At 53.1% G+C, this 20,820-nt stretch overlaps 4 protein-coding genes across 5 annotated transcripts; 1 reads left to right on the top strand and 3 right to left on the bottom strand.

The window, feature by feature from the left end:
• Window positions 1-5: 5 nt before the first annotated feature.
• On the bottom strand, window positions 6-2,995 carry mvp1 (sorting nexin Mvp1). Its single transcript, XM_046088788.1, has 5 exons — window positions 2,205-2,995; window positions 1,397-2,149; window positions 1,198-1,340; window positions 556-1,149; window positions 6-473 (listed from the first exon to the last, which is right to left on the bottom strand). The coding sequence occupies exons 1-5, from the start codon at window positions 2,701-2,703 to the stop codon at window positions 264-266; spliced, it is 2,199 nt and encodes a 732-aa protein (XP_045944758.1). The 5' UTR covers window positions 2,704-2,995; the 3' UTR covers window positions 6-263.
• On the bottom strand, window positions 2,996-7,011 carry LDX57_007062 (uncharacterized protein). 2 transcript variants are annotated; one of them, XM_046088786.1, is made up of 3 exons: window positions 6,822-7,011; window positions 3,971-6,774; window positions 2,996-3,916 (listed from the first exon to the last, which is right to left on the bottom strand). In XM_046088786.1, the coding sequence occupies exons 1-3, from the start codon at window positions 6,892-6,894 to the stop codon at window positions 3,218-3,220; spliced, it is 3,576 nt and encodes a 1,191-aa protein (XP_045944756.1). In that variant the 5' UTR covers window positions 6,895-7,011; the 3' UTR covers window positions 2,996-3,217. The 2 variants fall into 2 exon arrangements, with proteins under 2 accessions (XP_045944756.1, XP_045944757.1); XM_046088787.1 differs by lacking the exon at window positions 6,822-7,011 and having other exon boundaries at window positions 2,996-6,554.
• Window positions 7,012-7,340: 329 nt separating this feature from the next.
• On the top strand, window positions 7,341-10,721 carry LDX57_007061 (uncharacterized protein). The gene is made up of 2 exons (XM_046088785.1): window positions 7,341-7,553; window positions 7,614-10,721. The coding sequence occupies exons 1-2, from the start codon at window positions 7,389-7,391 to the stop codon at window positions 10,278-10,280; spliced, it is 2,832 nt and encodes a 943-aa protein (XP_045944755.1). The 5' UTR covers window positions 7,341-7,388; the 3' UTR covers window positions 10,281-10,721.
• A 1,080-nt stretch (window positions 10,722-11,801) lies between these two features.
• amdX (putative C2H2 transcription factor (AmdX)) lies at window positions 11,802-15,455 on the bottom strand (the record flags this gene model as incomplete). Its single annotated transcript, XM_046088784.1, has 3 exons — window positions 11,802-11,887; window positions 11,950-15,315; window positions 15,377-15,455. 3 exons carry the CDS (start codon window positions 15,453-15,455, stop codon window positions 11,802-11,804), a joined length of 3,531 nt encoding a protein of 1,176 aa, XP_045944754.1.
• Window positions 15,456-20,820: the final 5,365 nt, after the last annotated feature.

The following is a 20,820-nucleotide window of genomic DNA, read 5'->3' as shown; positions in this document are numbered from 1 at the left end:
ATGGGTCACAGCAAGAAGCAGCCTGGAGTAACCTGGTGTTTGGCTGCTTCAGAAACTCAAAGTCACATTTAGATCACAGTCTCCAAAATGATATCGCACTCGACAATATATCCGGCTAAGGTGTCACACAGAAAAGCAACGACGGGCTCCGTCAAACGCAGAAACAACCTAAAGACGAAAGCAAGACCAGAAAGGAAAGAAAAATATGACCCGTCAGATGACAAAACAGAAATTCTCGAATCAGGAAGTGATCAATCAATCAATCAGTCCCCCAACGGCATCCCCTCCACTTGATCACTCAATGACCGCCAGTTGTCAGCCTGCAGTTCGGCGTACTTGACCCGCTCCTGGCTCCAGTCCTGGTGCAAGCGGCTGATGTGATATTGGCTCTGTTGGAAATACACCAGCTCGTCGCGGATGCATTCCGTGATGAACACCCCGCGTGCGTGCTGCTGTACAATCGATTCCTTGTCCTGCCATCCACGTGCCCCCGTCAGCATCGGTCTCCACTTCGTGCGAGCGTTTCGCATTTTCTTGAGGGCTACGGCGCCTTACCTTGAAAATCGACTCCTCCACCTTCTCAATCTCGCCCGGCTTGACGGTGCCCTGGGGCCGAGTCCGCAGGTCTTGCAGCTTCCGCTCGTTGGTCTCGATGCGTCGCTCCAACTGTGGAATATTGCTGCGCGCATATCGGTCGCGTCGGTCGAACATCTCTCGCACGCTCACCAGGCAGTCTCGCTGACGCTTGAGGTCCTCCAGTATCCCCGTCTCCCAGGCCCGTGCCTCGTCCTCGAGCAAGCTCTGGCTTGCGGACAGATGACTGGCGGTAGCTTTGATGCCTTCGTTAAGCAGAGGGACGTCGTTGGTGTCGATGGCGTAGGTGTCACGAGTCACTTCCGTGAGGGATTGCAGTCCAAGGGAAAACCGCAGATGGTCCGCGGCAAGCCCTTCGTTGCGCTTAGCCAGGCGGTCAAGCAGCGTGCAGAGATTGATATAGACCTCTGCAGACCGTTTGACACCGCCTCGGACCGTTTCGAACGTATCCGTCAAATTGGCCGGCAGCGAGTCCTCCAGGTCTGGAGGAAGAGCCTTGCCGGTGAATTCATCCTGAACCGAGATCGTAGCTTGTTTTCGCCAGACAGAAAGCTCCTGACATCATGTTAGCCAAACCCCGTCAAAACCCCCAACGATACGTACCGTAGGCACGGTCAAAAACATGATGACCAGCTGTTCCTGGCTGAGAACCGGATGACGAACGAGGGCGTTGGTGAACCGAACGAGTCCGCGACGACGTTTTTCGAGAAATGATGTAGAGTCCGCTGCAAGGTGAGTGCCATTGACTTTAATCGAAAAGAGGTGAGTAAGCTTTTGTAAGCAAGCCTTGCCATTTACGTACCTGCGAGCCTCTTCGGGGGAAGAAGGGGCAATTGTCGGAAGGGGTATCGTTTGTGAAGACAGTCCAGTAGCCAGACGAAATCGCTATAGCGACGGATGACGGTGCTTCCTCTCCGAGCGGATTTCACCTCGTAGTTGCGATGCTGGAACATAAACATGCCCTCTTTCTCCGGTAGCAGGGTGACGGTGATCAACTCCTCCAGATGCGGACTGGCCACACGGCCAATGCCAAGGGACCGGCGACGAGAATTCGACCCCCCCTGGTCACTATTCGAAGGACCGAAGCTACCAAGTCCAGCTTGGACAGGCCCGCCTCCAAGCCCACCCCCAACGGACGGATTGCCGAAGCTTTCGCCCCAGCCAAACCCTGCGCTGCTCGCAGCAGACCCCGTATCCGGTTGCCCATTCGCGCGATGACTCGAGGTAACATCACTGCGGCCGCTTTCCTCACCAGGGCGATTGGCCCAAGCGTTCGTCGTCGATCGCACACTCCCGTAGCCGTTCAACACGGGGTTGTTAGAGTCAGTTTGCGCATGCGCATGGTCGCGGTGTAGCTGAGGACTACCCCAAGGGTCTGATTCTAGGCCACCCAATGTTTCTCGACCAGATCTGCGGGAATGTGCGGAGTTCGGCTCTTGGATTTGCGTTGAGCGGGGAGGGGGTGTGGCAGGTCGTTCGGCGGGTTGGTCGGAGGTGGCAGATTCCTGTCTCGCCTGCAGCTTATCCAGATATGAGCTCCGAGGAGTCGGAAGCTCTTGGATGAAGTTAACAAGACATCCATATGATCGCTAAAGCGGAGAAGCTCTTACTCTTTCGTCGATCATCGACCGCGTCAAATGTCAAATCCTCGCCCTCCTGCGCAAGACCCACAAGCGCCAACAGCACATTGAACTCGCTACGACCGAGGCCATTGGCGTCGTCGCCGTCGCCTGAAACAACAAGATTGAGAATCTTCGCCTGGTCGGTGGCGCTTAGCCCGCTGCCTGACAGGATCTCCCGAACGGACGTCAAGCCCACCCGGGCGCCGACGCGATCTCCACCCGACAGCACTAGGTCGTAGGCGTCAATATAGCTGTCGGGAACATCGGACTCGGGTAGTAAAGTTTTCACGATCTCATGGCGGGCGGTTCGTTTGCTTGTATTGTTGTTCCAGGGGGAGCTCGTACCATCGTCGTCAGCGAAGAGCGAGGACGAGCCCAGGGCGGAATTACCACCACCGAAGGGTTCGTCGGCGAAGAGGGAGGACTTGGATTTCTGGGCGGATTGAACCTCCGGAGAGTCCTCCGGAGATGTGCCGAATAACGACATGAGGAGTGGTGTTTATGTTCAAACAAGCGACGCAGCGAAGAGCCGGGTCCAACGGGTCTCCTGTTACTCAACGAGCGGAGTTCGGGGACAGTAATGGGGGGATGGGACGGATCAACGCGAACAGCACCAAGGATGGGGAGCTATTCAAACAGCACCCAGAGGAGGACAGCACACGATTGATTAGATATCGATTGGCAACTCGAGCAGATCCGATGAATGAAGCACAAGAGGGAAAAGGACCGGCTCTTCCCAGTACGTGAGTGAGGGAGGCAGTGATAAGGACGAGCGAGCAACGGACGACTTCCTTGGGGGCGGGCGGTGGACCACGCTAGACTACTATTGGACAGCTATGACGATATCGTGTTTACCAGCCCATGTGATTGCTGAAGTATAGGTACAGAGGGATTCCTATTAACACGCAGTGTATCTTTCAAATCACATGGTATACATTTCATTCATATTGCAAGAACTCCAAACCCAGCCCGGACGGGGGTATCTATACATCTAGTTTACATTATATGCCTCCTTCGCTCGAGCTCTCGACAGCGGGCTCGCTTGCCTCTTGACGGACATCCTCGACGGATGTTATAGTGAAATATCCATTCTGGACAAGGAGATCCTGCCACTGTGGTTTACCGGTGGCGAGAATGAGAGCAGGATTGGTGTCCGTAGGAAACCACCGTTCCTTTCGAGTTTCGGATTTGCTACCCCCTTCGAGGGCCGCCCGACTCGCCCTCGTCTTTCGCACTCTCTTCGTTCCTTGTCTCTGTTGAGAGAGTAGCCCGCTTAACTGCAATCGGTACTGTTCGAGTCTGAGATCAAAAGCCATGATGGCTCTGATGTAGGGCCCTAAATCCTCCGCGATCGGGCCGATTCCGTTCTCGAATGACGGGGATAATCGCCCCGTCGGAATAGGGAATACGTAGTCAGCTCGCATGACGGGCTCGAAGGCCCTGAGAAAGTCAGCGGGCGTGGGACCTGGCGTTTTAGGTCTGGTAATATTTGCCAATACTTTGGTGGATTGCGAAGCCTCGATATTAGTTTGATGGTTTGGTCGGGAGACTTTGTCCAGAAGAACTCCGAAGGTGCTCCCAATGGCTTTTGAAAGTGAGGAGTAATCGGGAGCGAGATCGGCAGTTAGCAGTTGGTGGCCTTCTATGTAGTTTGTCCTCTGTTTCTCAGAAAGCTGAGGCACAAAGGTATCAACAGGATCCTGAGAGAATTTAGCATTGACTGTTGCTTCGGACAAGGGAACATCCTAACTTACCAGGCGGTGATCAAGAGAACAACCAGAGCCTAGGATATCGAGGTCACTTCTCCAGTCGAAGAGGTCGTCTTGATGTCGCAGTTGATTAAGTCGTTCCTGGTTGGATTGAGAGGGAGCAGACTGAGGCGAGTGCTTGCCCAAGCCTGATAGCCACTCACTATCCTGAAGGCTCAGTTGCCACCAATCCAGGGACTCCTGTTGTGGCTCAACCATATGGTCTGAGCTGGTGCTCATTAACATGTCCCGACTAAACCAACCCATGAATTGTTCATATGTGTTTAAACTGAGCACCCGCACTGGATCACCATCTTCGTCGAGATCCACCCCTGGAGGCCACCTGTCGACTAACCAGTCCAGGCCAGACTTTTCGCTGCCTACCGCCATTTGACACCAGAAATCAAGCTCCATGATCGACCGACGAAGATCTTTGCCTGCAACAGTGTAGAGGTTATCGATAGCTTCTCGCTTTATCATGTGGCCTTCGTTGGCAGCCATCAGTAGTAGATAGTCTACAACGATGTGTTGGGGAGGAGCTCGGTATCGGAGGATGGCGTGGAAGGAGATGTCGTCGACAGGAATAAGCTTTTCATCATTGCAGGTTATGATGATTGGGCGTCTTGATTGCTGAATGAGGGAGACCACACCAGACCAGAATTGCCTGTCCTCGTCGAACAGAATGTCTGCTTCCTCCAGAAGAATCAAAGACTGCTTCTGATGACGAGGAGACTTCTGGCTAGATTCTCTTTCAGACTCCTTTTCTGGAGACTTTGCCTTTTTCTTCGGAGCTTTGGCTGGAACTGACTTGAAGAAGCCTACTAGTTTGTTCTGTTTAGTATCTTCCGGCCCTAGATCTGGAGGCTCACTTTCAGGAGGTTGACTATTTGAGCGCTGTTCACCAGAGTTGGCGTGTTGCACAAGATGATTTCGTGTCATGTCACCAACGCGGTCCAGGATGTCTTTAGCGCTGCGCCGGTTGCCCGGCGTTATCTCAAAGACCTCGAAGTCAAGCTCCTTAGCCACCGCATAGACAGATGCAGTCTTTCCACACCCAGAAGGACCACTGAGCAGGATTGCATTCGAAACTCGTGGTTTATCAACCTTGGATTTGGAAGAACCACCAGCCAAGTCTGCCGACCTTACTAGAGACTTTTTAGATGAAACGGTCACATCACCGGCAAGTTCATCGTCAGAGCCACTGATCTCACCCAGTTCAAAGGCCTCATCTTCGCTTGAAACAATGAACCCGTCTAGCTTATCTGACTTGCGCTTCTTCCGTTTTTTCTCGTCCAACTTTTGTTTGGCTTTTTCGGCATCTTTAGAAGGTTTACCAGTATCGACAGCTGAAACCATGAGGTACTTCAACCAATCGCGTAGCGTAGATGCTTCACGAGCAGGCTGAAGAACATCGTCCGCCGTGTTGGGGGCATATTTGTGAGCCCATAGAAGCGTATCGTATTGCCCACGGTCAAAGGCTGTCATCGAGGACCTAAGGGAGGAATGCAACTTTCGGATGGCAGGATGGCAGTTGTTGCTTAGAGAGTCTTTGTTCGGTCCGGACAGGCATGGCGGAGAAAGCTCTCTGGTCACTGCCTTTTGCAGAGTAGTTCCACTGGCGACGGCTCTGCCTGGGGTTCGTAGTACTGATGCAGTGTCATGGTGATAGCCTTGGACTTCAGGTGAAAGGACATTTTCCTTGTCATGGATAGAAATAGCTGCCATTTTCGCTTTCTTCAAGTGTATGTTCAAGGAAGGCTTCGGGGTCCGCACAGCCTTTGTATCGATACCGCGGATATGCGTGAAATCTCGTGGAGGCCATACTGGCTGAATAGCTTCGGGAAATTTAGGCTTGGGTTTGAAGCTGGCGAATGATGTCGGTTTAATGCCTGGCCTATTCCTATCTGGAATCGAAGCCGAGTGTTCACTTGGTGTTGTATCACCCTGTTCCGAGCTATGGCCAGACAATGAAGTTGGCATTGTATCTGATTGAGTAGACTTTTTCATAAAGAACGGATGCGTCGGTTTCGATGGCATCTTTTTCTTTGGAGCCGGTACTCGGGCAGGGACCACGCTTGGAGCGCCGTGTCTTTTCCGGCCACTGATGATATCGTCGACCAAGACGCCAAGGCGTTTCCTATTTTCATCATCATTACCATACCTTATGACAAGCAACCCTTTCTTCCCGCCATCTTTCTGGTCATTCGTCTTGCCCCGCTTGCTGGGCTTTTTCTTCCTGGGCGTCTCGTCGATTGTTTCAGGCCCCGGAGAACTCAGCAGCTTTCCATTCGGAAATAACTTGACTGTTTTTTGTCTTGTAGATCTTCGTTGCGTCGATTCATTTGTAGGCGTAGAGTCGGCCGAATGCGTAGTAGATAAGCTTGGGTATTGTTCTGGTTGTCCGTATCGACTGGAGTTGTCCTGGGCGTTTAGAGTAGATTCGTCCGCGGCGGAAGCAACCTGAGATTCAGATGCTGGAGTTGGTTGTGTTTTCTCTTGTGCAGGAATTCTATCCACCAGATTGTTCTCATTTTCGAAAGCGCCGTCTGTTTGCTTGCATCCCATAAAGCTCGCGATCGATCCATTTTGCCCACCCTTATTGTTTGACTTGTCCGTTTTGCGCCTCTTCCTCCTATCTAAATTGGGGTCGTGCTCAAGCATGGGCGATGCGTTTTGGGAATCGGTCAATTGAGGATTCATCGTCTGAGAAACATGATTGCCGGCGGAGGATTGGGGTTTCACGGATGGTTCACTTTCATATATCGAGGCATTGTGGGAGAGGTTATGCGGAGGTAGATTTGTAGGTATATCTGTTGAGGATGAGTATTGAATGACTGGAAGTAAAGGAGATTGTGACCTTTTCGAAAAAATGGGTGGATATTGCGTTGCTCGCTTTGCTCCATGGCCATAGATCCCGGCAATATAGCCATTGGATGAGCCAATGCTCATCGCTCGAATAACAGTCGGCCAGAGGCGGAGAGTGACAGAGACTCAAAATAATAATCAGGAGGTGGATATGATTGTTCAGAAGTAACCGTAAACTGGAGAATAGAGGAGGTGGGACGACAATGGTGAAAGGGGTGTCGTCGCTGAGAAAGGCATCATTGAGGGAGCGACACGGCCGGCGACGCACCAAAAGACGCGCAGAAGCGCGTCTTCCGCGGGGGCCACTTTGATGACGGGGTTGCTGCCTGAAGGACCTGGCAGAGAACTCTGCCGGAGGGACTGATGAGTCAGCTATTCGCATCAAATGTACAGAGGGAGCGCTAACCATAGCAGGTATAGCGTCGGCATCGGAAGAATCGAAGATCCAGAAATTTTTCGGGATAGCATCGAATTGGATTTCTTCGTGCAGTTACTTTGATCCAGCTTTTAGCGGCACCCGTCGCGCAATTTGATATTCTACAGCTCAAGCTCCGCTGTGATGGATTTGCAACCGCCCTCGGTGTTGGCTCAACTGCCTCGCCCTTTGCAAGCTTCTACTGGAAAAATCCGCATCGGTGAAGTGCATGGGTTGGCCGACTCAAAGAAGCGCAAGAGATATGAAGTGGCCGTTGCGGTTGATGGAGAGGCTGTGAACATTTATAATGTATGCACTGGAATTGCGCTGAGCCTTTAGGTCACCATTGCTAAGATCTCGACTTTCTAGGTTCAAACGCCGAAGCTCGTTACCTCCTATGCCGTTCCGCCGCAGTCCTCGTTTTCGTGCCAGCCATGCTCGGTGCGCAGAAAGCTTTCGAACAAGCCGGTTGTCAAGCGCCAGACGTACGTCGCAGTGAATCCTCAGCGCGAGATCAAGTCGTTTGTTGAGGAAAGTGGTGGCAATGGATCAACCGCGCCTGTGATTTCTTCCTCGTCTTTCTCGGTCAAGGATTCTGATAGCCCGGCCATCTTTGTCGGCCTGGTCCCGACTGCCTCTGGTGCTGTCGAAAACGACGATACGTTCGATGTGTTGGCGGTCCACGAAGACGGTCGCGTGCGCCGGCTGGCCGCTGATCTGCAGACTCAGCGATGGAGTATCCGACCTAGCGAGCTGACGCAGGGCTCGAGCGATGCCGTGCGTGCATGCTTCCTTGTCGAATATGAGGACGCGAAGAAAGCGCTGCTCAAGAAACGCCAAGATCTTGCGACTTTGGCTCTGGGAAGCCTCACAGACTCCGGTGTGGATGAGCCATCCATATTGTTGGTCGTTTCGCACCCTACTGGATCCCAGCAAATCAAACTGAGCGACGTGAAAATCTCCATGTTTTCGGTCCCCGGCAACGTGCAGCCGCAGGCACACCTGGATGACACTCAAAAATTGAAACACCTCATCACAGTCAGCATTCCGGATATCGATGCCCAGGAGACCTTCGAGAGCCATGGATTGGCCTGGGATTTTCACGCCGGATCCGCAGGGCTGAGTCTCTCTTGCCGGAAGGGATTCATCAACTTCGATCTGTCGCAATACAAGCCAACGGCGACTTCTAAGTTCATTCTCGAGGACGAAGAGTTCTCCTCGGTCATGCGAATTTCGCCGCAGACGGTAATCGGAGCTGGCAAGTCGATCATCGGGTTGTTCGACACCCAATACAAATCCATCCAACGCAGTATCGCGTTCGAGGATGTGCCTAGTATCTCGTCGAGCCCTAAGGCGCCAACGATCTTTATCAGCTACTTTGCTAAGCTCGGTATTGCCGTCGCAGCAAAAGGCAACATCCTGTACGGATTTGACCTGAGCTCGTCGCACGCGACGCTGGCTTCTTCCGTCAAGCGACCCAGGGATGGTCTTCTCATCGACGCTATCGGACGCGGCATTGGCTCCTCCGCCTCGCATTGGGACGCCGCTTCCAAGAAGCCTCGCGTTGACCAAGTGACCTCGCTCGGTCTCACCTCACAGGAACAGATCGATCGGTGGAACAAAATGGCCGACAACCTCCGCGAATCCGCCAAGTCCAAGAATGCCGACGCCTTCGACCGGGCAGTCCAGGCCTACTTCGACGTGAACGACTCGTCGAAACTGCCCACCCGTGGTCAATACGTCAACATCGAGATTACCCTGTTCCTGTTAACGTTCATCTTCTCCGTCCAAGATGCCGGCAGCAGCCAGGACAAGCTTTCCGCCTCGTCGACCCTGCGCCTATCCATCGACTTCTGGCCGTCTAAGACCTGCGCATGGCTCATCCAGCTCGGCCACCTCTCGGCAGACAACGTCGAGATCGCCCTACGCCGGTCCCTCAAGCCACGCATTCTGCCATCCCTGCCCGTCGGCTCCTTCGTCCAGGCGCTCATCGACTCGGACGCTACGCTCCAGCGTCTACTCAGCGTCCTCCAAGGCCCCACGATCTTCAACCCAGACGAACTCGCCTACGCGCTCAAGACCTTCCTCAACACGGCCCACGCGCGCTCGCTCGCCCTGGAAGAAGAGACGGCCAAGACGCTGGCCATCACTGCCGGCGGCGATGAACTCGACGAACAACCCACGCCCACGCCGACCGCCACTACTAACACCATCCAAGACGCGCTCAAGGGCATCTTCCTAGGCCTGAACACTACCATCCAGAAAATCCACGCCCACCCCGCCCCCGCCCTCACCCGCTCTATCCGCTCCGCCCTCTCGCGCACCGACATCCTCTCGCTCGTCCACCACCTGCGCCTCTCCCTCGCCGTCGGCGGCCACACCACCCGCTTCACCGAGAACCCTCCCACGCCCATCTCGCCGCACCAGACCACCCCCACCCTCTCCCTGGACACCATTGCCACGCTGCTAAACGCCTCCGTCGACGCCATCGGCCCCTCCGGCTGGATCTCCGCCTCCGACCTCACCGACGCCCCGACCCGCGAGATGGACCTGATCGCCGACATGAAATCCGAAGTCTCGGCCGCGCTCGCCGGCGTCGAAGAAGCAGCCTACCTCACCGGTATCCTGCGCGAATACATCCGCTACACAGACTCCCTCCACAGCCTCCCCTCCAACACGGGCTCCAAATCCTCCAAGACCCCCTCCTCCAAGTCCAAATCCAGCAAGGACCTCATCCCCTCTACCTCTGGCCAGGGTGAAACTGAAACGACCGACCACGCTCCCCTCGTCCGTTACGAGAAACTCAACGGCGCAGACCTGATGGTCTACGGCGCCCCTGACGGCGACGATGCCCTTGACTGTGACGCCGGCGGCAAGCTCCTGCCCTTGTCGTTGAAGGCAGTGGCTCCTCATGACGTTTCCGCGACAAAGGTCAATAAAACTACCGGGGAGGTTAAGTCCAGGAGTAGTCGTGAAATCGGATATTTGAAACGGAAGGCCGTGGGCAAGTATTCGTTTGAGAGGCTTGTTGTATAAACTTTTCTTCTTTTGTTGAATTCCATTCTTTTCTTGTTGTTGATGCGTCTTGTTATTTACTTCTTGTTGAAATGGATGGATGGTTGTTTTTTTTTTTTCATGTGATGTGGGTGTTTTATCCCCTTTCAGGTTTCTTTCTCGGGCTGTGTGGGCCTGTATCTATCTGTCTAGTTAGACTTGTTAGAACAAAAATGGAGTTCGTCCTTTTGGGATAGGTTTTCTTTCCTTTTGTCTAGGTGTCTAGGTGTCTTTCTGGCTGTTCTTGATATAAAATGACATGGCCTAGTCTAACCATGCAATTATACAATACAAAGGCATAGACAAGATCCGACTGAAGCATGGCGAGTTACGTCCTTTAGAAGTTCTGGCATCGGCATCTACAATCTATAGTCTACATCTACTTCTACTTCTACAGTCAGGAAAATCTCAAAAACCAACAGATAAATCGCAACATTTATATACACTAATAGATTCGTCTCACTATATGCACAAAGACAGCCATATCAAATCATATCATATCGTATCAATCCCCACATACACACACCACTGCAGGTAAACAAATACCTAGCACGGGAAGCATGTCGCATACATGCGTATGCATTCCAACCCGACAAATCAGCCACCTGAAGACGGATTCATCTGATGTGTGTGCGTGGATCAAATCGTTGATGTTTCATTTCGTCTTCATATTGCGAACTAATCAAAACAAGGCAGGAAGGGGAAATGGGTAGGGTCCAGTCCGGGGTATTGAAACATCCTTCGGCGAATAGGATAGGTGAATGATCCCTTGGGCGTTTGGGGCCTGCTGATCCCTCGTATCAATCAGAAAGTAGAGTGCGATGCATGCAAATCGAACGAGAGTGAAAGAAGTAATCATGACAGACAGACAGAAAAAACAAAAACCATAAAGCGTACAGTGATTTCAAACAGAAACACAAAACATCGCTTGCAATGAAAAACAAGGGTTACAGACGGGAGGCAGACAAAATGGGGCGTGTCGCTGTCTCTTTTCTGAGGAGTCATGTCGAAAGCGTGTATGACTCGGAGAGTAGACAGAGGTCGTACAGTTCGACTGGAAAGTCCCCGATATTGCCAACGGAAAGTATGAACAAGGTTCGTGAAAATGCAAAATGATAAATATAAAAAGACATCCACCCCATATAGAAACTCCGGCATTGCTTGTCGTCTCAAAGTTGAACAAGGATAACGAAATAAAAAACACTCTTTGACACAGAATGCTTCCACAGAAACTCTTGCATAACCCCTCGGAATAGACCGCAGTGAAAAGTTGAAAATAGTGTAACAGGTCGAAATCATCGAACGTCGGACAATCACATAAACTTTGTCTAGGCAAGCATCATTGAATTAGCTGGCCAGAAGTGGGCGCAGCTCCATTGGTAGGAAGAACAGCGAGAAAGAAGAACAGCCCAGTCATGACACGTAACAATAACGCAGAGTATTGTGAAACGTCAAAACCATAAACGGCGGGGAAAGGAAAGACGGTGTCATCTCACGTCTTGTTCAGTTGGAGCCTATGGTCGAGTTTTCGGAACGCTCCTTGAGACGCATAGCTTGCGCTTCAAGCGATCGGGCCATCAACTTGATCACTACAACGTAGGTTAGATCAATCGCCCAGTCTAATAGTAAATAAAGAGAAGACGGAACTAACCTGGCCAGACAGCAGCCCGGTCGAGAAGGCTTGCTGTAGCAATGAGGATCTTGCAGCCATATCCTCCCTCCACAACGCTGGGAAGCCGCTGTAAGACGCTTAGAGCTGACACGGTCGCACTGCTCTGTACCTCTCTTTGCATCTTGCTTTCAACACTTGTGAGAATCTCTTTGATTTTGTCTAACAGTTTACAGTCTTCCTCCTCCAGTAGCATGGCGTTAGAGGCCTGTACCAGATCGATGTCGTCTCGGCCTAGAACCCCTAGGTAGGGTCCGACGCGCTCCTGCACCGTTGTGATCCATTCCGCAAGGACCTGGGCACAGTCAAAGGCGCACATGGCACATTGGATTGGCAGCTCTCTACACGTGAATTCGGCGAAAGTGTTCCCAAGTCGGTCAGACATGGATATGGAGTCCGCGGCGTAGAATGCAGCTTTCCGTAGATGGCGCTCTCTTTTGGACTGGCCCGGCCGATATAACCCCATCAGGCCCTCTGTGGGATGGTCTTGGGTCGGGGTTCTTGAAATGGTGAGATCTGCGACCCCTAAATCCGCTACCGAATCACGGCGGTTGCCCGGTGGTTGAGTGACATCGACCATGGAAGGATCCAATACATCACAAGGCATGTCATCGGCCTGGTGTACGATTTCCGTGTCTCGTGCAAGCTCATCGGACATCGCATTCCAGTCCCTCTGCCAAAAGGCCTCTTTGCACCGGCCAAGGTTCACAAACAACCGCACGTAGGCAAGGTCTAGCAGAGGAATGCTGTCGGCCGAAAGCGGGCCCGCCCCAAAGGGATTGGGTCGCTCTAGGCTGTGGAGAGGGTTGTTGGCCCATGCTGTCTGCCATGCCCTCAAGGCAGGCTCAATGTGCCCTTGCATGGCATCGGTCTCTCTTGCGGTCCACTGTCGACCCATATGGCGCTGGCGAGTCTCCCAGATGTAGTTATGGAGTGCGTAGATAAGGACCAGGCAACCGAAGGTGCTCAGGTTCAGGTCATTATTTACAGTTTCATCACCAGAGGTGGGGTTCCCTGGCGAGCTGGACTGGGTCTGCTCTCGATGACTGGCGGTCAGGAGGGTCGTCAGTGCCGCGGAGAAGGAAGTGGTGTTCTTCGGTGCAAGATGGCCGCCCATTTGCTTCCATGCTTGCGGGGATTCGGCGGCCCAGACATCCTCTTCACATGGCAAATCCAGGCGGATTTCGGAGTTGGTGAGAGCAGGTGCATGGTTGTACGCGGACACAAGGAAGCACGAGAGTGAGAAAATGGCATAGAGAGTACGTTTGCGTTCTTCCACAACCTTCCAGTCCAACCAGCCCTTTCGTTCGTGGGGTGGCCCAAAGGGTGACGGGTTCCATCCTTCGGGCTCCGTTGTCCCAGACCCGCCGCCGACGGCGGTATTCAGATAATCTTGCGGGAGATCCTTGGGATCGAGGTGATGGGTCAGGTCGGCCGCACGGGCGAGACTTACCAACGCCGCGCAGTGCGTACTGGCGATGTCAGCCGAGGTCTTGTCCCCGCAGGTGTGACCGTAAATGACGTTGAGGAGCATCGCCTGCACCAACCAGAGAGGCGTGTTGTGCACGGAGTTGTCTCGCCCGGCGTGACCTCGGCCAAGAGCGGCGGACATGTCGGCTTTGCGGCGTTCCTCCAGGTACAGTTGGATCATCTTTTTGGCGGCCTCGAAAAGGTCCTTGGAGGCAGCCGTGTCGAATTCGTAGAGGGCCCCGATGGCTGCCATGGAGAGAATCAAGCAGCCGCCACCCCCGGCGACCCCCGTGGAGCTTAAGTTGAGGTGGCCACTGGGGGTGCGGAGATTGTTCGTATATTCGGGAGCCTGGAAGTTGAGGGTTGGAATGTGGAGAAACGGCATGTGAGGGTGGAAGTAGGTGATGTAGGCCGAGATGTAACGCTGCATATCGGAGGTGCTGGGTAATTGAGCGGAAGAGTTGTTGAAACTAGAGCGGGCAAAGAGCTCGCGGCAATGGATCATGCCGCTGGCGGGCTGGGAGTACTTGCGGTGACTAAAAGCGGAGGGGGTGGCCATGCTGGCTAATAGAGCCTGTCGTGTGGAGTCTGTAAAGGTATCCGTGGAGGTTGCGGAATGGAGAGTTCGTAAGGCACTATTCGCGAAAGGCAGGTTGAGAGGATTAGGAGATTCTCCGCTTGTTGCCATAGAGGATGATAACATACTCTGCGAATGTCCACCCAAAATGGGCTGGCCCACCGACGTCATGGATGGAGGGGTGGCATAGGTCTCCGTAAAAGGGTTTTGCGCCATCAAGGACTTGGGAGACACGGTTTCCGGTGGAATTCCTAGATCGTTAAAAGCGGGGGAGGTATAATCAACGGAGAATTGGTTGGGCGGCCCCGCATGCGCTGGGAAAGGGTTGTGCCAGCTGGCCGTGGAGGCAGAGAATCGATTCGATCCGTCCATCATCGCCTCGCTGATTCCGCTCTGGCTGCCCGTGCTCATGGCCGAGGGGGAGGATCCGTCCAGGGCCGATTCATTACCTTTGCCCATCGGCACCGAGGGGTCGAATCCGTTCATCCACTCAAAGGCAAAGTCGTCCTCCATCATCGGGTCGGCGTTCGGCGGCATGATATGAGCCGCGTGCGCGTACGGAGACGACGGGGAGTCGTTTCCGTAGGCCTGCGGAGAACCGCCAAAGTGAAGCTGAGCGGGATTAATAGTAGTGCCATGACCATGGCCCATAAACATTTCGCCGAAGTTGACGTCGAAATGCCCCACGGGAGCGGTGCGAAGACCGCCGGAGAGATCCATGGGCAGCCCGTGCGTGTCCAGCTTCGTCAGGCCGTTCACCGGTGCATGGCTGCTGCTGAATCCGCGATAATCCAAGCTGGATCCTAGGGGCGCTGACCCCAGGCTGGGATGGTAGGCATGGCCGGGGGCCGACGGGGGTGGGTTAGTGGCATTGGTAATGCCTAGTGAAGCAACGTCTATATGGCTAATGGTATTGGCACGCGGCCGCATTGTGCTTGCGGCGTTGTTGCTGACAATGGAGTTCTTGCGAACGCGGTTGGTTCCCGTCCCTGCGCCGCCGGTGCTTTCTCTACGAGCATTTCTAGGGCGCGACGACGGGGTTGTAGTCATATGCAGCTTTTGCTGATGTCTCAGCAGTAGATCGCGGCGAGCGAAACAGCGAGCGCAATCCGGGCACTCAAAGGGCTTCTCTTTGGTATGTGACCGTTCATGACGTTTCAGATGCTCAAGCCGAGCGAAGGACCGACCGCATGTCGTGCAACCATGCGGGCGTGGCTTATCGGTTTTGGGAGGCGGGATGTTGGCGTTGGCATTGGCCTGACCGTTGGCGCTATCGGCTTTCTTCGCAGCATCTTTAGAAGCTAGAATTTTCACATTGTGTCAGTAATGCGCGCCGTGGTAAATAAAACCGCCACAACTCACTCGACATATCCGCGGGGACCTCACTTATACTTGCAAGATCCTCAACTTTGGGGCTACTGCCCAATTCCTGACCCACCATCGAGTCCACTAGCATACTAGTTGCCGTTTATATACCGGAAAATCCAGGTCCTCGGCGCTGGCTTATCAGAGGAAAGGCCGTGCCGAAAGGTCTGGGGATCGTATTCCACTTGCGAAAAACCAAGCTGACGGTTTTTCACAGGAATCTATCGAAATAATGATGATCAGGGCCTAGCATCGACTGTTTATTCTGCGTGCCATGAATCCAGTAAGCAAATCATGACCAGTATAACGCGTGGTAGAAATAAAGATCCAGCGATATCCGCACGGTGGTACGATGGCGTAGATTATGATGCTAATGACGATAGGAATCATATAATACTGCCGTCATTGGCGTTCCCGCGGAATGAAGCAGAGAGAAAGACGGGAAACTCGAGGGAAAAACCAACCAGTCAATCCGAGGCGCAGGAGACGAAAGCAAAAAGGAGAAAAACAACGGATTCCGGGAAGCCTCGAGGAGCTGACCAGGCGAGCGATCGGAATGGGCCTGATTATGTGGGAATGACCTGATGGAGGAAGAGGTCTGTTAAAAAGGAGCACGGGCGGCGCAACTGGATTGTGGCAACGCGGTTCCTGGGGAGCTCGATCTTTGGGAACATTCGAAAGCCGAAGCAATCAGCAGGGGTTAAAGTTTGGAGGATCCAGGGGAATGACCACGGATGTCAACTTACCGAGAAACGTGCACAAGAATGGAGCTAGAAAGTATCCATCCACGAGATCCGATTCAAGGGAGAGAAGGTGAAGGACGCAAGCGGACGTTGAAGAGCGATGACTGGAATGCGTTGTCTCAACGGGCCGTGGTGTGAGGCGGATGGGAGAGGTAAGCCGGAGATAGCCGAATGGGGGAATGGAGGGCGGAATTGATACGTGCGGCAAGGAAGGGGGGCAAAGGGAAGTGGGTAGCGCCGTCAATTGATAAGGGAGGGGCGGAGAGGGATGGATGGTGGGGAATGGGAGAAGAGAGAGAGGATAAGGATGGATGGACGGAGAGGTGGAAGAGGGAGAGAGAGGAAGGTTGAGAAGGAGAAGTAGTAAGAAAGAAAGAGAGAAAGTCAAGTTCAGTAAGGTAAGTTAAAAAAGGTCGCGAGAGGTAAGGAAGGTCTCTCTTCTCTCGTTTCTTTCTACAGAAGGTCCGAATGGCACTACTTCTGTTTAGCTCAATTAATGAAAAGGAACTAAATCTCGCACGGGCAATCTTAAGGGAGAATTCAGAATTGCCTCGTACAATTTCTTTTTTTTTATTATTATTATTATTATTTTGACCGGATGAATAATAATTCGAATAATAATAATAAAAAGAATAATATTGATTATGATTATTTTTAATTCTCGCCATCCGTTTTGATTGCTTACCACGGGGCTAACCACCTTTGAACGAATGTACGACCCAAGCCCAGTCTCTACCCCGGCGACTGTCGCGGGAGTCGCCCTTACTAACGGCTCAACTCCAATCAGGGAGACCCGCCGGGAGCCGGGGTGGGGGCCGCTAGCGTTGGTGCGCCGACAGTTGCAGGGGAAGCATGGGCCATGACAGGCCCAGAGCCAAGGCCCGCCCCACCTCCCAGTCACGGGGGTCACATCGGCCCTCGGGTACGTCCAGTGCGTCTTGTAAGACGGGAAGCCCATAATTACCTGCCTAGGAGGGTAAGGTCTCTACGCTCGAGAGCTCGACCAGATTTTGCAGGATGAAATATCCACAATTGGATTTAAATGAACTGGACTCAGAAGTATGGTGTCCCTTCGTAGAATTTACCTCGACAACCTCCCTAAGACTAGCCCTCTAGAGGAAGGACTCTTCATGAGAATAAACTGCTGGGGAAACCGGGTTGGAAGCATGCCGGAGGGCAATGCCGCGCGTGGAAATTGATCCTTAATTTCAGATTAACTTCCTCCAGAATAATAGGTAATCACAGATTACGACCCCATTTGCTTTGTTTGGCAGGCTGGACCCGATCCGCGGGTGCCGTTAGGAAGCTCTCTCCTGTACGGTGTAAGGAGTACCTAAGGTAAATATGGATACGGTTTCTGGCCAGCACCAACGATTCGGAGAGCTTCCGATATAAGACTATCATAGTGATGAAGCTGCGGTCGCACGGGGAAGGGCAGATAGGCAGGAATCAGCAGCTGAAAGCCACCGTGCCCAAAGAGAAGGATGGGAGATAGCTGTCAGCCACCAGATAAGATACGCCTTGCCCGTGTATTGACTTACCTAATATTACCGATCCAGAGTGACCAGCCCCTTGGCTGCGGCTGCTGCTGCCCGTTGGTCCTGACTCTGCTGGATCAGTTGCCTGGTATGCCGTCTGTTTTGGCACAGTCTGCCGGATCCTACAGGACTATGTATGAACATGACTGAGTCTTTGACTGAGACCATGACCATACTCAGTGTACACTGTGTATATTCATTCATGCACGACAGTTACCGGTGAGAGCGCAGGGCAGGAGGCAAGGTCCGGCGAGTCCACCGATCCAGGGCAGGCAAAGAGTACCGTCACGTAACGCGCCCGTGGATCGTCGAACATGGAATTCAACCCCAGACCTCGTGACGCCTTCATCGCCCTTGCCGGTCAGATCGGACATTCCGGAACGAATCATTGCCCATTCTTAGAAACAGTTCAGAGGGGTCATGGATCATTCTTGGAATGGACGTCAAGAATGAAGAAGCGAGACAGAACAGACGAAAAATAAATTTAAAACCAAAATGAGAGACGGTGGCTGCTGATGGGGTGGCGGTTGGCGCCGCATCGTTTGCCTTCAAACGAGACCGGTCTCAGCAATTCGATCGTAAGTATGTACGCTGTACTCCGTACTGTCAGTGTATTAATAGGACTTTTCAAGCAGGAACGAAACGGAACCTAAGACCACGGCCTCTCTACGGAGTAGGCCCTTGCCTATGCTCAAGGAGGTAAGCCCGCCTGCCTGCAGCAAGAAAACGACCTGCTTTTGCGCCATTTTGTGGGGAGAGCAAATGAGCAACGGGGCGAGGTTTGTGTGGGGGATTTCCCAGGTTCCAGCCGCGTCGAAGCCAATGACCACCCCCCGATCCGGTGTGGTTGGTGGGCCCCTGAGGTCATCGCGGGTCAATCACCGTCGCTGGTCTCCCCCCGGGGCGTGCGTGCATTAACTTCAATCGGGATTCGGCTTCCTGCTCTCGGGCCCAATCGTTTCGGATCCATTCTCACCTTCTACCAATTGATCGATCGTGGTCGTTTCCTCGGTGGAGCACCTTCCCTGTCAGAATTCCCCCCAACAACCCTCAAAAATCGAAAATCGAAAAGATGTCTGAAAAAAGGATAGTCCACCACCTTCCTCCACCAGCGACTGAAGACTTGGCGCCCCCATCAGCACGACGAGAGACGATGCTTGCGCTACTCCAGATCGTCTGGTCGGTGTGATTGGCCACTTGTCCCGACGATGGCTGATCATTGCCTGGGACCTTCCCCATCCATGCGTCTCTCCCCTGGAGCCGAGCCGGTTCCCAGGGCACTGAGGTCACGGCTCGATTTTCTAGAACTTAGCGAAGGCCAACGGGGTGTGGTCGTCCTGCTGATCTTTGCCTTTCTTTTCTCCCTTTTTCTTTTCTTTCTTTCTTTTTCTTTGTTTTTTCCGCGACTGACAGGCGAAAGAGGATAAACTTCGGACGGCTGGGCATCGACAATTTGGATGCGACGAACAAAGAAGTCCTCGCAGTCCTAGTGGCAAGTCCGCCGAACAAAGTAACTTGGTAATCGCAAACAAAGCGAACCTAACGATGGCCACGGCTTTGCCCGGCTCGAAATACGCTTCGATTCCGTCCTCGTCGCCGTGGACGCGGAATTGCGGGTCGTCTCATCGAAAAGTGTTTAGGTGTACACGGTAGAGAGAGCACAGCTCCCGCCGACAAAGTTTGCATGTCCATGGCGAGGCGCACGTCTAGAAGTCCCCAATCTGAACGGCTCCGTATGATTTGCGAAGGATGAATTTATTTCCAGTCGATCTCACTGGCCCCGTCAACCAGACGAGGACGATTATCCGAAACGGGTGAACGACGCCGCAGGGAGTCTGCACGAGGGCCGTGAGACAAGTCTAGGATTAGCCGCCGTCGTTTGCATGTTGGGGCAACGTTCCATCCCACGCTATGACGTTGTTAATCTCCGGTGCATGAGACGCGGCAGGGTGAATCTAGATCGGATGCTCTTTGTTGCTCTTTGTTCTATGATTTGCCTTCTTTCTCGTTGCCCCCAATCCCGATTCCCTGGTCATTTTCTGATACGAAGTTAGGCGACAAGAAGGGTAATACCTTGCATCTCATCGATACGAAACGAAAGAAACAGTCGAGAGACAGCGTTGATTCCAAGACTCGTGCTGTGTATGCAACAAGTTGCCTGGGGTGGCCACGTCTGTAGTCTGTACTCCGTAAGTCGCACGGTCCTCCGCGGGTGGTCTCGGACCCTCGACACCTCAGGCCAGGGCCGAGCACCTGACGAGTTGAGTTTAGCTACGGCCGAGTCAGGTGGTCCATCGAGATTCCTGTCCACATCGTACTCCGTCCTACGGCGTACATGGCTACGTGCTAACGATGCTCCAAAACGTGTTCACCTTTGATCTGCGAGCATTCAAGTCGAGTCTCCTTCATTGTTGCCACCCCTACGCCGTGCCGACCTTGTTCTATTTATTTCATGATCCCATACCCGTCATGCTATACCTCATACGACGTTCAACGTCGTCAACTACATGATGATCTGCCTCTCGCGTCTCCCAAGCGCTCCAGGGAATATTCTTATTGGCCGCGATCAGCCGTCACTCTCGGCGAATTCAATGCCCCCTTGAGCGTTAACACCCACCACCGTGTCACCTCATTTTTGGGTTCAGATTTGGGCTCAGACTAGAACCCACTTCAGCCCCCTGTCCGTTATCAAACATATTTGGATCAAAAACGTCAATGGCCACGGAAGACATTCATCGGGGACACAGCATTTGACACAAGGGATGATAAGGGGCCAAGGAAAGGACGGTTACACCCGAACGCCCACAACGATCTCGCAAGCTTCGATTGGCGACGCGGCCGGACCACAGCAGGAACACGGACCAACGAGATTAATTGAGACGTGCATACGGCGGAGGACCGAATCGCAGCGCGTCGCATGCTGCGCTTCTCTACTTTTCTTTTGTGGCCTTCTTCTCTTGACACAATCACATTGTCAATCTGATATCGTCTACAGCCGGTTGCGGGTGCAAGCAGACAAGAAATCTCCGAGCTGGCTTGCCGTGACTGGTACCGTTGATAGGTTCTTCATGCACGATGGCATCATTCGAAATGCACGGTGCTGTCCGTGCCATTCTGCCACATCGGAGCACCCATGCCTATAATACGGGTAGTAGGTTGT

This window comes from Aspergillus melleus (assembly GCF_016097325.1).
Source record: "Aspergillus melleus strain CBS 546.65 chromosome Unknown contig4, whole genome shotgun sequence".
Classification (NCBI taxonomy): domain Eukaryota; kingdom Fungi; phylum Ascomycota; class Eurotiomycetes; order Eurotiales; family Aspergillaceae; genus Aspergillus; species Aspergillus melleus.
Note: the sequence above shows the minus strand (reverse complement) of the source record. Positions and strands in the feature narration are given on the sequence as shown.